The 14,497-nt window shown below is 63.6% G+C and overlaps 2 protein-coding genes across 5 annotated transcripts; both read left to right on the top strand.

Moving 5' to 3' along the window:
* The first annotated feature begins 404 nt into the window (after window positions 1–404).
* TEDC2 (tubulin epsilon and delta complex 2) lies at window positions 405–5,433 on the top strand. 3 transcript variants are annotated; one of them, XM_046665452.1, is made up of 11 exons: window positions 405–464; window positions 553–651; window positions 858–928; window positions 1,043–1,448; window positions 1,951–2,004; window positions 2,658–2,745; window positions 2,907–3,018; window positions 3,126–3,227; window positions 3,677–3,867; window positions 4,200–4,302; window positions 4,694–5,433. In XM_046665452.1, the coding sequence occupies exons 1-11, from the start codon at window positions 439–441 to the stop codon at window positions 4,729–4,731; spliced, it is 1,290 nt and encodes a 429-aa protein (XP_046521408.1). In that variant the 5' UTR covers window positions 405–438; the 3' UTR covers window positions 4,732–5,433. The 3 variants fall into 3 exon arrangements, with proteins under 3 accessions (XP_046521408.1, XP_046521407.1, XP_046521409.1); XM_046665451.1 differs by having other exon boundaries at window positions 4,200–5,433; XM_046665453.1 differs by lacking the exon at window positions 1,951–2,004 and having other exon boundaries at window positions 4,200–5,433.
* Window positions 5,434–10,505: 5,072 nt separating this feature from the next.
* On the top strand, window positions 10,506–14,294 carry NTN3 (netrin 3). Of its 2 annotated transcripts, none has more exons than XM_046667833.1 (6): window positions 10,506–11,736; window positions 11,807–11,995; window positions 12,081–12,230; window positions 12,341–12,415; window positions 12,523–12,597; window positions 12,900–14,294. In XM_046667833.1, the coding sequence occupies exons 1-6, from the start codon at window positions 10,809–10,811 to the stop codon at window positions 13,247–13,249; spliced, it is 1,767 nt and encodes a 588-aa protein (XP_046523789.1). In that variant the 5' UTR covers window positions 10,506–10,808; the 3' UTR covers window positions 13,250–14,294. The 2 variants fall into 2 exon arrangements, with proteins under 2 accessions (XP_046523789.1, XP_046523790.1); XM_046667834.1 differs by having other exon boundaries at window positions 12,365–12,415.
* Window positions 14,295–14,497: the final 203 nt, after the last annotated feature.

A 14,497-nucleotide genomic window follows, 5' to 3' on the forward strand; every position in this document is an offset into this window, starting at 1 on the left:
CACACAAGTCATCCTCACTATTAGCGACTGTTCCCCCAGTAAACATCTGTTGGGCGCCTCCACTTGCCTCGCCGCTGTCTTTGGTGGCTGGGGGGTCAGCAAGGCAACTCGGCTCCGCTTTAGAGCGTCTTCAGTAAGGACAAAGACAAAGCCAATCGTTAAGCGGTCACAGGTGCTACCATCTGCCCAACTGTCCACACCAGAAACCTGCGTGTCACCCGAGGTCCCTCCACCGGCCCTGCCTCCCACCCGCAGATCAGCTCTCAGCTGCGGCGGGGGCGGGGCGGGCCACAGTCGGACGGGCTGGGCTATCGAGGGGCGGGCCCTGGGCTCTGAGCTCGGGATTGGGCAGCCAGGCCGGAAGGGGACGGTTTTCTAGCCAGGAAGGGGCGGGACCTTCCGGGGGGCGGCAAATTGTGAGCAGCTGCTGCCGCTTTCATGCTGCCCGCCGGCTGCTCGCGCCGGTAAGGCTCGCGCGGCAGAGGGAGCGGGGGCGGGAGGGGGCGCGCCCCGAGGCCGGCGGGGTGTTGACCGCCGCTGCGTCCCTCCCAGGCTGTTGGCCGAGCTGCGGGACGCCCTGGACGCCTGCGCCGAGCGACAGCGACAGCTGGAGCGGAGTCTGCGCGTCTCCCGGCGGCTGCTGCGGGTCTGGTACGCGGACCCCGGCCACCCTCCCTCGTCCCTCAGACCTCACTCAGAGCCCCGGGCCGGGAGGCCGCGCCCACTTCCGAGTTGCAGGTCGTCCGTGACCCGCCTTTCCCTGCAGGCCCCGAGGCTGGGGTCGGCTCCGAACCCAGGGGTCCGTGGGGTCTGTTGGGTCCTCCTGGCCTAGCCGTGGCTGCCCTGTGTCTTCGCAGGGAACCAGCCGAGACCCCGGCTCTGGAGCCAACTCCAGGACCAGATACTAATGAAGAGGCCCGGCCTCCAGGTAAGCCCCGGCCACCACCAGTTGCTGCCCTGGCCTGTCTTCTGGCGTGCAGTGGAGAGGGACTCCTCTTGGGGATAGTGGTGAGGCCCACTCCATGACTCTTGGCTTTTGCAGCACGCACACCCAGCCCCCAAGACCTCAAGGAGCTGGAGCTTCTGACCCAGGCACTGGAGAAGGCTGTACGAGTGCGAAAAGGCCTCTCTAAGGCTGGAGGAAGAGACGAGGCCCCCAGCCGGAAGTCTCGGTCCATTGTCTCTCCTGCCACCACAGCCTCTGTCCCACCCCGGGCCTCAGGCCAGGCTGGCCGCCGAGCATCAGAGACAAAACCCCCCAGGGGCGTTCGCCAGACCACTGTGCCTGCCAAGGGCCTCCCTGAGCTCAGGCTTCTGTCAGTGGGGGATCAGACCTGTAAGGCGAGAGGGGCTCAAGCTGCCAAGCCTGAACCAGGCCTCAGGGACCAACAAATAGCCCCATCAGCTGCTCCTCAGGCCCCAGAAGCTTTCACACTCAAGCAGAAGGGGTAGGTTTCCCAGACCCTTACTGCAGGAACTGCTCTCTCTACCTGCTAAGACCCTAGCCAGCAGCAGGAGTCTGGGATTTGGGGTGACAGGGAGGGCAGGGTGTTGAGCTGGATGTGGGCCAGGGGATCCCCTGGTGCCACCTCATGAGGCCCATGTCCAGAAGCTGGCAGAGTGGAAGAGCTGACTGTGAAGGTGCTGGGTCTGATGTGCTAGTGCCTGTCCCACTTTCCTCCCTGACTGTCCAGTGCCCTATCCTTGTATCCAGCCAGCCTGGAGGCTCCAGCTGGGCCCTGAGGGACTGGGCTCTGGTCGTGGTGCCCTCTCCTCACTCAGCCATGGCAGACCTAGCCTGGGCTGACTCCCATGGTCACTCTGGAAGCCCCGTCCGGGGTTTGGGGGGGGGGGGGGTAAGCCTCCTCCCTGATTGGGTTCTGAGCAGGCAGCGGGTCCTGCAGCCCCTAAGTGAGGCGAGGCTGCTCTGAGTACCAGCTTCCCTTGCAGGATTCTGCTGCGGCTGCCCATGGCCTTCAGGAAGGCGGCTTCCCAGAATTCCCGGTGAGGCTGAATCTTGCAGCTGGGTGGGGGCGAGGGGAGACCAGGGGAATGTGGAGAGCAGCTGGGGCCATGTTGGTAAGGTGTCCATCAGGTCCCTCTGCTTTCTTTACCGGGTGAGGATACTCTCCACATTAAAAGTCTGTCCAGCTAGCACTGTCATAGGCACCTTAGACTCAGTGGGCTTTGAGTCCCCTGGCTTAGCTACTCATGAGCTGCAAGACCTTGAGCAAGGCACTTGGTGTCTCACTTGGTGTCTCCAAGTCCCAAATTTTCTTCCCTGTGGAGGTGAAAATTATGGTACCAGCTTCGCAGAGGTGTTTTGAGGGTTAAATGAGGTGGTGCCTTTCAAGCCAGCACCCAGAGCTCTTACCAGTTGTCCCAGTTACCAGTCACTACCCACCCCTCTCCTTTGCTTCCTTGAATTTTCTCCTGATATTCCCCAGAGTGGATCAGCTCTGTCCCCTTTTCATGGTCAGTGTCCTCTCGCTTCCCCAGGAGGCCTGCAGGCCTCCTCCTGGCATTCAGTAGAGCCACACACCCCAGGCTGGGACCCCTACCCTGGCTGGCCCTTGCCTACCTCCAGAGGCCCAGTCCAGCTGGCGGAATAACCGTGTCCCTCTCTGGTTCCCGGGGTACCCGTCTGTGCATCCCAGCCTGTGGGCCCAACTCAGCTCTACAGAGACCAGTGACTCCATGGATGCCACTACCACCGCCAAGACGCAGTTCCTCCGGAAAATGCAGGTGGCCAAATCCTTGCTGGTCTTGAGGGAGCCTGGGGGAGGGAGTGTAGGGGGAGGTTCTGGCTCTAAACCTGGTGAGTCTGAGGAGAAACTCCTGGACCCTGTCCTTTGTGGGGGCGGGGAGGGCCTGGCTACAGGGGAGTTTTCCTGACCTGTGTCCAGTCAGGCTGGCCCAGCTCCAGGCTCTGTGCTGCCGAGGTGGAGGCAGAGGTGGGGCGCCTGCGGAAGGCCTGCTCACTGCTGAGGCAGCGAATGGGGGAAGAGCTCACAGCAGGTGAGTGGGCCCTGATGCTGGTCTCGAGTCGGGATGGGAAGGGCTGGGCTCAGGGAGGGCACCAGGACCGGCATGCACCCGGCCTGTACTCTCTGACTCTTGCACAGACCCAGTGGACTGGATGCAGGAGTACCACTGCCTGCTCACCCTGGAGGGGCTGCAGGCCATTGCAGGGCAGTGTCTCCACAGGCTACAGGAACTGCGTGCAGGTGAGACCCCAACCCTGTGCACACCCACACCTGTGCTGAAGTCCAGTCGGGGGTCAAGGTCCTCTAGCCATGCGGCAGTGTTGGGACTTTAACAGCAGCTCCAGAGCAGAGGCAGTCAGACCCTTCCCCACGTCACCCCACTTCATCCTGAGTTCTCACCAGCTGCCCTTGTGGGACCAGCTGAGACAGCTCTCCGACTCCATTCCCTCTGCTGACATACAGAACCCTGTCACTGAGTAGATTGCTTATTTATCCAGTTGTTGAAAAAGTGGCATGTGAGAATCAGACAGGTACTGGCAGAGACTCTCTTGGTATTGTAAGAGATGGTTGTTTTTGGACAATAGGGTTTTATCTAGGAGACAAAGACAGAGTTTACACCCTCTTGAAGGCAAGTGAGGAGGAGGTGCCTGACCCCCACCTCATGAAGCCACATCCCCCTGTCCTCACAGCTGTGATGGAACACCAGCTGGCGCCATGGCCTGAGGGGAGACTCCCCAGTGCCCCATCTTCCTGTGGAGGAGGAGCAGACTCCATCTGGAGCCCTCAGTTGCTTCTTTACTCCAGCACCCAGGAGCTGCAGACCCTGGCGTCCCTCAGGCTGCGGGTAGCCATGCTGGACGAGCAGATCCACCTGGAAAAGGTACTTCCAGAGTGGCAGTGGGGATTGGGTGACTGGGTGCTGTGGGGAGGACTCCGGGTATGGAGTCTCATGAGGGCGTAGCCTCAAGAGTCGGTCTGCGCACTTTCCCCTAGGACCTACCGGGAGGGTGGGAGCCCCTGGGCTTGTGCATGTGCTGGAGACAACACCAGCAAGGGGCAGCAGGAGAGAGCATGGAGCTTTGGGAGGAGACAGGGGCTGGAATATGGAGCCTTGAAGCTGCCCTGGAATTGCCCCACGCTCCCTGTGGGGTCCCTGGGCCAGCCACCCAGGACTGGGCCCCGTGAAACCTTCACCCTGCACCATGCCCCCAGGTCCTGATGGCTGAACTCCTCCCCCTGGTGAGCACACAGGAGCCTCTGGGGCCACCCTGGCTGGCGCTGTGCCGGGCTGTGCACAGCCTGCTCTGCGAGGGAGGTGAGCACTTCCTCACCATCTTGCGAGATGAACCTGCTGACTGAGCCCTCCCATGGCCAGCCCCCCCCAGCCCTACTCCCAGGCCTCAGGACCCTGGGGTGAGAGCAAGCCGTTGGGGAGAGCCCCACCCTCCCTGGTCAGGTTTAAGTACATGTGGATTGAGGAAATTTTCAGTGGTGCTGTGGGACCAGAGATGCCTGTACCCTGGGAAGCCATGTTTCCGAGGTGGGATGGGGATGGCTCCCTGGCTCTTCCTGAGGAACCTAAGGCCCTTCTGACAGCTGTTAAACCTGCTGGGCAAGGCTTGGCTCAGCCTGGCCTTCCACAGGCTCCAGGAGACCAGAGGCCCAAGGCGGGTATTTCTTAGCAACCTTTTTTTTTCTCGCTTTAGATTTAAAAGCCGCTCGTGTGACATTAAAACTATTTTAGAAAGTAATACATATTTAAGCTATACCACATCTCTCCTGTCACCCATGCCCACCAACTTCTCCTGGGTCATTGCTCTGGCCACTGTGGGCCCCTCATCTGAGCTGCTGCCAGGGAACAGACCCATCACCCCTTACCTGCTCCACTGTCACCTCCTCCGAGACTCCTCCCTCCGCTGCTGAAGGAGAATCAGTTGCTTCATGGAAGGCAAGAAAATGTAGAGGTCAAGGTCCTGGCCTCTGGGTTTACAACAGTCACAGATTTGGGTTTACACTGTGACCCGTTTGCTGCTGTGGGACTTTGAGAAAGATTCTTGAGGGCTCTGAGCCTCAATTCCCAGTGTTGTCCCTACTGTCATACTGGGTGTAGTGGTTGTTACCCCTGGGGCTGGAGTGAAAATGAATGAGACGTGTGAAGATGCTGAGCTCAAGCCCCATGCTGAACACGACCAGCGGCGCGTGCTGGGCCAGGTCCAGGCAGGGTCCACGCAGTGAGAAGGTGGTGGCCATGGTGGTGGCGCTGGCCATCAGGACAATTATGCCAAATGGCAGGGTGTAGTGTGGCCACAAGCCCCGTGTGTCACCAGTGGCCAAGAGCAGTGCATGCAGGGCCCCAGGAGGCTGGGGGTGGGGTAGGGGGCTGTGCTGCTCCCTGGTGAAGGCTGGGAGGCTATGGCATTCATTGTTTTTGTTTTCTTTTAAAAATTGGCACCTGAGGTAACATCTGTTGCCAATCTTTTTTTTCCTCTTTTCTTCTGCTCAAAGCCCCCCAGTACATAGTTGTATATTCTAGTTGTAGGTCCTTCTGGTTGTGCTATGTGGGATGCCACCTCAGCATGGCCTGATGAGCGGTACCATGTCCGCACCCAGGATCCGAACTGGCAAAACCCTGGGCTGCCAAAGCAGAGCGTGCGAACCTAGCCACTCGGCCACCGGGCCAGCCCTGGCTATGGCATTCTTTAAGTGAACCTTTCCTGAACATCCATGTGGACCAAGCACAATCCTCAGACCTGGGGCACTGGCCTTTGTGTGGACAGGAAATAACACCAGCCTCTGCCGCAGGGGACTCAGGCACAGGAGGCAGGTAGCTTCTGGAGAAGCCCAGGCTGAGGGCCAAGTGAAGTGTTGCAGGTATGAGGGTGAACTGGCCGATGTTGAGGGTGGCTCCAGGCCCCTGGCAGGAGACTATACTTATAAAGGGCTCCACAGTCCAGCTGGCTAGAACCCTTGGACATGGAGTCCTGGGTCTTGAGGGCTGCTAGGGACCAGATGAGAGACCAAAATAGGACATGAAAAACCAGGGTCCTGCTTGCACTGAGGGACCTCCAGGGAGTGAAACAGCTCCATCCACTGCCCAGGGCAGGAACCATAGGAAAGGGGGAGCCTGGGCGAAAACCACCCCCCTCCTGGCCACTCACTGCTGCCTCCAGAGCTTGTACTCAGGTGCTCAGGTCTCAAGGAGCCCTTAATCCCCAGGGTGAATCCCACCAACATCCTGCTGAAGCCCAGGTTCCATTTTCATAGCAGGTGGTCTCCAGAATTATTTCATCCATCGGTTCACTTGGTTTATTGTACACCTTCGCTACTGGATCTTTGCCCCACAAGAGCAGGGGTGCTGTCCACCTTGATCCCTAGGGAGGCCCAGATGGGCACCCAAAGGTTATTGACTCAGTGACCCACCTATTCGGGGCCAGTCCTGGGCACTGGTGATGTCCTGCGGACCGCTGTGGACCCCTGGGCCTTGGGCAGGGAGGTGCCACGGATAGCGTGACGGGGGAGTTCTGGGTAGGCCCCAAAACACCCGCCCACAGCAGGAAAGGGAGAACCCCTCAGGATTAGCGCCCACCTCCCCCGATTCCGCGCCAAACCAGGAGGTGGTGACGGTAAACTCCTCTCCCTGGCGTTCCCGGTGGCGTCACCGCATCCCCGCCAATCCGCTCTGGCGTGGCGGGCGAGGACTGGAGTTGGAGCTGCGCGGGTGCCCCACACCCACCCCGAGCGCGACATGAGCGCGCCTGAGCCCCCGCCCGCGGCGCCTGCCGAGTCCCCTGCGCCCCCCGAGCCTCCTGGGGCCCTGCGCGCCCTGCTCTTGGCCACCGGCGGTGCGGGGGGCTCGTGGCCGCGCTGCGTCCTGCCGTTCGGCGTCGTCGCCCTGCTGGCCGGCGCTGCCGCCACGGCCATCACCTTCTCGCTGCGCGGACCCCGCCTGGACCTGGCCCAGGGCTCGGCGCTGGCCGTGCTCGGCGCGGGCCTCGGGCTCCTGGCCGCAGCCTTTCTGTGCTGGCGCGCTCGGCGGCGGCGGCGGAGGGCCGCGCGCGCGGGGCGGCGCGAGCTGGGGACGCCCTGAGCCGGCACGCGAGGCCCCCTCCCCAGCGAGGTCACGGCGAGCCTGGCGCCTCCTCCCTACGGACCTCACCCAGGCCGGCGAGCGCAGTGCGGCGCGCGGGTCGCGGAAGCCCCCTCCCCAGATTCCTTCCCCAAACCGTTCCTTTCCTAACCCTCAGGAAACCCGGGTGGAGAGGGCTACGAGTCATTTCCCTCCCCTCCCCCGACTTGGCTCTCCTCTCACCTCTCTCCGCCCTACGTTGCTTTTCAGCTTTTCGCTTGGCGCGCAGAGCTGGTCGCGACTGGAGAGCGGGCCTGGCTGAGCGCGGGGCGGGCGGGAGTCTGCGCGGCACCGAGGCCCTGCCGGCTGTGCAGGGCGGCGAGGGGCCGCGAACTCGGCGTGGCCACCCTCCTGGGCGAGGCTCAGCCTGCTTTGTCCCTCTCCCCAACTCGTCCATCTTTCCCGCTGGGTTGGAATCCCCACGAGGCATAATAGGCGCTCAATAAATGTGCGATCCGTGAACAAGTGGTGGCTTGCAAGCATCTGTCGGGGACAGTAGGTCCTGGGCTAGCTAGGCCGGGAGTATTTGATCAGTCAGCCTTTTAAGGGAAAGACTCCAGCTCTCTGAAGCCTGGAACTGTCAGGCCCCCTCTGTCCTTTCTCCCCCAGATAGGTTCCCTGCATGCCCTAAAGCTAGCGGCTGTCACTCTAAGTGGGGGTGGGGGATCAGGAGTTGCAGGTAGGGCCGGCGACGCGGAGCCTCTTCTAAGGTGCCAGGAGGGGCAGGGCCAGCAGAGAGATGGGAAGTGTGAGAGGCCCTAGTCTGGCTGGGGCCAGGTGATGAGTCCACAAGGAGCAATGAGCCTGGACTGGGGGCTGGGAGGAAGGCCCTTCCTAACACCCAGCACACCATCTGCCAGAGCTGCCTTGGGGCCCAGAAGAGAATGTGTGCAGAAGGCCATTCCAGGGAAGAGACCTGCAGCCTCCTCCCTGGGGAGCTAACTGGTGGTGCAATGAGCGCCAGGGCCTGGGCTCCCTGCCTGCTGACCTCAGTGAACACTTGCAGCAGGCTGAGCCCCGGAGGCCTCCTTCCACCCACACCAGAAGCCACCAGATGTTCTGCAGACCCTAGCCCCAACTCCCGAGGAGGCAAGGCTGCAGACAAAGCCCGCAAAGCTGACAAGGGGGGCAGAGACTGCTCCCGCTTCCCTCCCTCCTGGCAGGAGTCCTGAAGTTCAGACAGCCAGGGTTTCCCTGGACGCTTGTCTCAGGCCCTGTGGAACCCCTGTGTTGGGCCTGGGCATTTATCCCCACTGTGGCCAGTGGGTCACCTTCTTGCTTCTAATAGTCCCAGAAGGATCTGTCACAGCCCCCATCCTCCCACCAGGGCTCCTCTCATCCCAGGCCGAGTTTGAGGCCGACGACCAGAAGAACCTTGAAGAGGGTGGTTGGGAAGGTGCTGTTTCTGAACTTGACCCATCCCAGAGCAGAACATGCACCTTGCCAATGGCCTCACTCATGCACGGCTGTTTGTTATAAGGGACACGTTCTGTTCTCTTTATTGGAAAGTTGAGATATGGGGCCCCATGGCACCTGATCTGTGGGGCAGGGGTACCCACAGCCTTCCTGCTGCTGCCAAAGGTGAAGGGAGAGGCCAGCAGCCCTTCTGGTCCTCCTGGCTCAGTCCTTTCAAAGTCTCCCATCATCCCATCAGTCCCTCCATCGCTCACCCCTGCATTTGTGCCCATCAGGCTTGGGAAAAGAGGCTCAGAGGGTGTCATCACCCTGTCTTCCTTCCTGCTGCTCCTCTGAGGTCAAGCAGTCCTCCTGCTCCCTCCTCTTCTCCTTCTGTTTTCCCCTGGGAGGCACCTTCTCTCCTAAATGGCTCAAGGATTCTGCCCCTCTCTAACCTCTTCTTGGTCCTTGCAGTGCCTCAGCCGAGGGTGGCAGCTCCGCCTACACAGACACACCACGTGGTGTCCCTCACCGGCTGCAGGGCTGGGCCTGGGGTCAGCCTCCGTTTTGAAACTTCAGACCTCAGAGCTGCTCTTACATGGGTTGTATGCCCGAGTTCCCTGCACTCTCTGTGTGGGGAAAACCCTTCCTAGGAGGCTTGGCCTGCCCCATCAAGGACCTAAAGGTGGTGGGGAAGTAGTCTCTGTCCAGAGTGATTCCTGGCCCCTCTTGGCTGGAACCACTCTCAGCTGTAGCTTCCTCATCCCCAGGTGGTGCCCAGGCTCCCCAGCTGGGCTTCTGTCTATTTCCCTACCCAAATCTGCTGGTATGTGAGCCAGGCTCAGGGGTTCTGACACTGAGCCATCTGAAACCAGGCCGTCCCCATGGATCAAACCCCATTCCCTATCATTCCTCAGAGGTCTTCAACAGCTGACCAAGCCCCTGAACCCAAGAGATCCTAACAGCTAGTGGGCTATACCCACCCACTCACCTCCCCCACATATATGCACAGCTTCCACTTCCTCCCTGCCAGTTCTGGAAGAGCAGGACCATCACAGTGATGCAACTGCACTCAGAGACCCAGGGATGCTTTGGGACAAGAGTTTGGCCTCAACCCTTAGGTGAGCTCAGGCCAGTCCCCAGTGGGGGGCTACGGGGAGTCCTTCTTGAACACAGGGCAGGAGGGACTCAAGTCTGTTGAGCCCCTGGCTACATCCAATACCTATGCAGCTCATCAAATCCCCCCAACAACTTATCAAAGTTGAATAACAGGCATCTGGCCAATAAAGAAACTGAGGCTCTGGCAGGTTAAGGAATCTGAACCACACAGCTGGAAATTGGAGCAGCTTGGATTCAAAAATCAGACCTGGTCCCAATCCTGGGTTCTTTCTACTAGAACAGACCACTGCGTTTGGGGTACCCCACAACCACCAGCCCTGCTTGGCTCCCCCTGCCCTGAGTGTGCCCTGTAGGAACTCAGGGGAGCGCCTGGGTTCCAGCGCTGAGATCCAGGGTGCAGCTTGCCTAATAGGCCTGAGGGAGGAGGTGGCCAGACCCCTGCCCAGCACGTGGAACAGCCCCAGAAGCAGTCAAGGCCTGGCTGCCGGCCGGGGACCCTGCTGGGTGGTCCCCCACGGGCTGCGTGGCTGAGCCGCCCCCTCCAGACCCCTCCTGCCAGCGCATTCCTGGCTCCACGGCCCCTCCCCCGGCTCCCGGGCCTCCCAGCCCCCTCCCCCGCTGGCCCAGCCAGTGTCTGAATCTGCTTCTGATTCTGGCTCTGCCGACGAGGCCCCCTCCCCTCCCCTCCCTTCTTCCCGGCCCGAGCAGCCCCGCCCCCGGCTGGGCCCAGGCTTGCGCCTGCTGCGCCCCCCACCCCCTCCTGGCACAGTTCGCCCGCCCTCGCTGCAGCTGGGAGGAGGCGGCGGCCCCGGCGCCCCAGGCCCCGCCCGCCCTCGGCCCTTCCCGGGAGGCCGGGAGACCTGCTCGACCCGGCCCTCGGTGGGTGAGTGGGAGCGGCGGGTGGCGGGTGGGGCCTCCGCGGGCGGAGGCGCCGGGAGCTGGGGCGACGCCTGTCATCGCTCCAGGCCCAGCGACAGGACGCGGCAACATCTCCGTTGCTGCGCTCGGCCCGGGGCGTGCCCGCGGCTGCTCCCACCTCTGGGCCCCGGCTGGGGCCGCCCGGGGGCTCTGGTTGCTCGGTGTTACGGGCTGGCGGGCAGAGCCTCGGACCCGGGCTCTCTTTCCCCGAGGGCGGCGGCGTGGGGCCCCGGCCGGCTGGCTGACCCACGGCGACTCCGGCCATGCCCAGCTTGCCCTGGGGGCTCCTGCTGACCGCAGGCACGCTCTCGGCCGCGCTGAGCCCGGGGCCGCCAGCGCCCGCCGACCCCTGCCATGACCAGGGAGGCGCGCCCCGGAGCTGCGTGCCCGGCCTGGTGAACGCGGCCTTGGGGCGCGAGGTACTGGCGTCCAGCACATGCGGGCGGCCGGCCACGCGGGTCTGCGACGCCTCGGATCCGCGGCGGGCACACCCTGCCGCCCTCCTGACCTCCGCAGGGAGCACCGCAAACCCTGTGTGCTGGCGTTCCGACTCGCTGAGGAAGGCGCCCCTCAACGTGACCCTCACAGTGCCCCTGGGCAAGGCTTTTGAGCTGGTGTTCGTGAGCTTGCGCTTCTGCTCAGCACCCCCTGCCTCGGTGGCCCTGCTCAAGTCACAGGATCATGGGCGCAGCTGGGCCCCGCTGGGCTTCTTTTCCTCCCACTGTGGCCTGGACTATGGCCGCCTGCCTGCCCCTGCCGATGGCCCAGCTGGCCCCGGGCCTGAAGCTCTTTGCTTCCCTGAGCCCCAGGCCCAGCCTGATGGTGGTGGCCTTCTGGCCTTCAGTGTGCAGGATGGCAGCCCGCCAGGCCTGGATCTGGACAGCAGCCCAGTGCTCCAAGACTGGGTGACCGCCACAGACATTCGAGTAGTGCTCACAAGGCCTGCCATGCTGGGGGACACCAGGGACTCTGAGACCATGGTCCCTTACTCTTACTCAGCCACTGAGCTCCAGGTGGGCGGGCGCTGCAAGTGCAATGGGCATGCCTCCAGGTGCCTGCTGGACACCCAGGGTCACCTGATCTGCGACTGCCGACATGGAACCGAGGGCCCTGACTGCGGCCGCTGCAAGCCCTTCTACTGTGACAGGCCATGGCAGAGAGCCACGGCTCGGGAAGCCCACGCCTGCCTTGGTGAGGCCTGGAGGGTGGCCTGGGGATCTTGGACCTGGCCAGCCTGCCCCTGACCCATCCCTCCCTGCAGCTTGCTCCTGCAATGGCCATGCCCGCCGCTGCCGCTTCAACATGGAGCTGTACCGACTGTCTGGCCGCCGCAGTGGCGGTGTCTGCCTCAACTGCCGGCACAATACCGCCGGCCGCCACTGCCATTACTGCCGAGAGGGCTTCTATCGAGACCCTGGCCGTGCCCTGAGTGACCGCCGTGCTTGCAGGGGTGAGCCTGCCACCAGCCACCTGCACACCCTTCCAGTTTCCCACATCCCCAGATGGGCTTCTGACCATCTCACCTCTGTCCTCAGCCTGTGACTGTCACCCTGTTGGTGCCGCTGGCAAAACCTGCAACCAGACAACAGGCCAGTGTCCCTGCAAGGATGGTGTCACCGGCCTCACCTGCAACCGCTGCGCCCCTGGCTTCCAGCAGAGCCGCTCTCCGGTGGCACCCTGCGTTAGTGAGTGACCCTGCCCTGCTTAAGCCGCCTCAGCCGAGGCCACCCTAGCTCCCTGCTGCTGCCTACTGTCCCCTGAGCCCTGCAGACCCCTCTTTTCCCCTCAAATGCAGGCCATTCTCCCACCTTCTCTGCAGAGACCCCTGTCCCTGGACCCACTGAGGAGAGCAACCCTGTGGAGCCCCAGAGTGAGTGGACACAGAACAGTCCCAGACTGGCATGTCCGCGGAGGCAAGGAGGGGCGGGCAGGGGAAGGAGGTGGGGTCTGTGTCAGCCTCCCACCCTGCCCCCACAGACTGCGACTTGCACTGCAAACCCGCCCGAGGCAGCTACCGCATCAGCCTGAAGAAGTTCTGCAGGAAGGACTACGGTAGGCCGCCCTCAGGCCTCCTGCTCCCACCTTCTCACTTTGCCCTTTCCGCTTGTCTTTTGGATACCCTGACCCTTGCTGGTCCCCAAGGCCATCCCCCATCCCTCAGGACCGCCGCTGTCGCTGGGCCCTCCCCGTCAGCCCCTGGTAGCCTCTCTGTGCCCCGCCTCTTGGGTGGATGTCCTCTCTGTGTCCCTTCTCTGCACTCCACCCACCACTGCGGGGCCCTCTGCTCCTCGGCGCGACCCGTCTCCTCCCGGCCACGCCCCTCCTGACCACGCCCCCTCTCGCTCTTCCCACAGCTGTGCAGGTGGCGGTGGGCGCGCGCGGCGAGGCGCGCGGCTCGTGGACGCGCTTCCCGGTGGCCGTGCTCGCCGTGTTCCGGAGCGGCGAGGAGCGCGCGCGGCGCGGGAGCAGCGCTCTGTGGGTGCCGGCGAGGGACGCGGCCTGCGGCTGCCCGCGCCTACTGCCGGGACACCGCTACCTGCTGCTGGGGGGCGGGCCGGGGGCAGCGGCAGGGGACCCTGGGGGCCGGGGGCCCGGGCTCAGCGCCGCCCGCGGGAGCCTCGTGCTGCCATGGCGGGACGCGTGGACGCGGCGTCTTCGGAGGCTGCAGCGGCGCGAGCGGCGGGGGCGCTGCGGGGCGGCATGAGCTCGTAGGCCGGGCGGGGTCCGGGCGGGGCGCTGCTCCCACATCAAGGCGCACGTTCATCCAGTGCATTCGCCTGCCGAGGAGTCTTTGCTCGCGTCGCGCGTGTCGCCATCTGGGCCCCCGCCCCGACCCTGCCGGGCGCCTCCCTTGGTGCCTGGCGCCTGTGCCCAGATGGGGTGTGACGGACGCAGCGACACCCCGCCCCGACAGAGAAGGATGTGATATCCCCACAGGGCTGCTTCGAGGCTCCCTTGAGCAGTTGTCATGCCAGAAGACTCGGTTCCCCCACCCTCGCACTGTCTGCCCCGTCCAAGGGACACCGTGATACCCCGGAAAGGCTGTGAACTCACTTGTGGGGCCGAACACTTCGGGGCTCTGTGAACACCCCGTGGGTCGCTGTGACCCCCCCGCCCCGTGATGTTGTGATCTCAGTGTTCTCACCTTCCTAAAAGGCATGGTGATCCCCTCCCCCAACAGTTATGAACCGTCTTGTGACGCCAGGACCCATCAGAAATCTGAGAACACCCTAAGGGCCGCTGTGACTCCCCCACCCCCAGGGACTCTGACTCGCCAGAGAGCGCTCTGACTCCCCAAGAGGCACTGTGGCCACTACAGACAGCTGTGGACCCCCATAGGGCTCGGTGACACTGGCTCCCCCGCCCCCCGCCAGGACCCGCAGAGGGCGCTGTGACTCCTCTCCCAGCAAGGACGGCGACCTCTGGAACCCCGTCAGTCCCGCCTGTCACCTCTGCCTGCCCTGTCTGCCGGTTCGGCGTCCGTGTCCCTGTCCTCGCTGCGGCTCTGCCTGTGTTTGGCCTTTTTCTTGGCCTGCTGTGTCCCTGTCCCTTGTCTCCGTCCGGCTGTCTCGGCCTCAGGGCTTCTCCGCTCTGGTCCTGACCCGAGGACCCCCGGTGCCCCTTCTCCGCCCGCTCGGAACCGACGTCGTGCCCACGCGAACGCGCGTTCCCAGGCCTACGCGTGACCCGGCGGGGCGGCGGCGACTCCGGCGGGCAGCCTTCCCAGCTCCAGATGCTCCCGGCCGGGCGCTCGGCGGGGCCTCGCATCCCCCTGTCCGCTCAGCTCCCGCCCAACAGGGCCGCGCGCGAGCCCCGGCCCCTCCGCGCCTGGACCTGTGCCGGACCGGCGCAGGCTCCCGCTGCCTCGCGGCGGGGCGTCAGCGCGCATGCCCAGAACCCGCTGCGGCGGAGACCCGCGGGCGCCCGGGGTGGGCAGCGGCAGCGCGTGCTC

Source organism: Equus quagga, chromosome 7, assembly GCF_021613505.1.
Source record: "Equus quagga isolate Etosha38 chromosome 7, UCLA_HA_Equagga_1.0, whole genome shotgun sequence".
Lineage (NCBI taxonomy): Eukaryota > Metazoa > Chordata > Mammalia > Perissodactyla > Equidae > Equus > Equus quagga.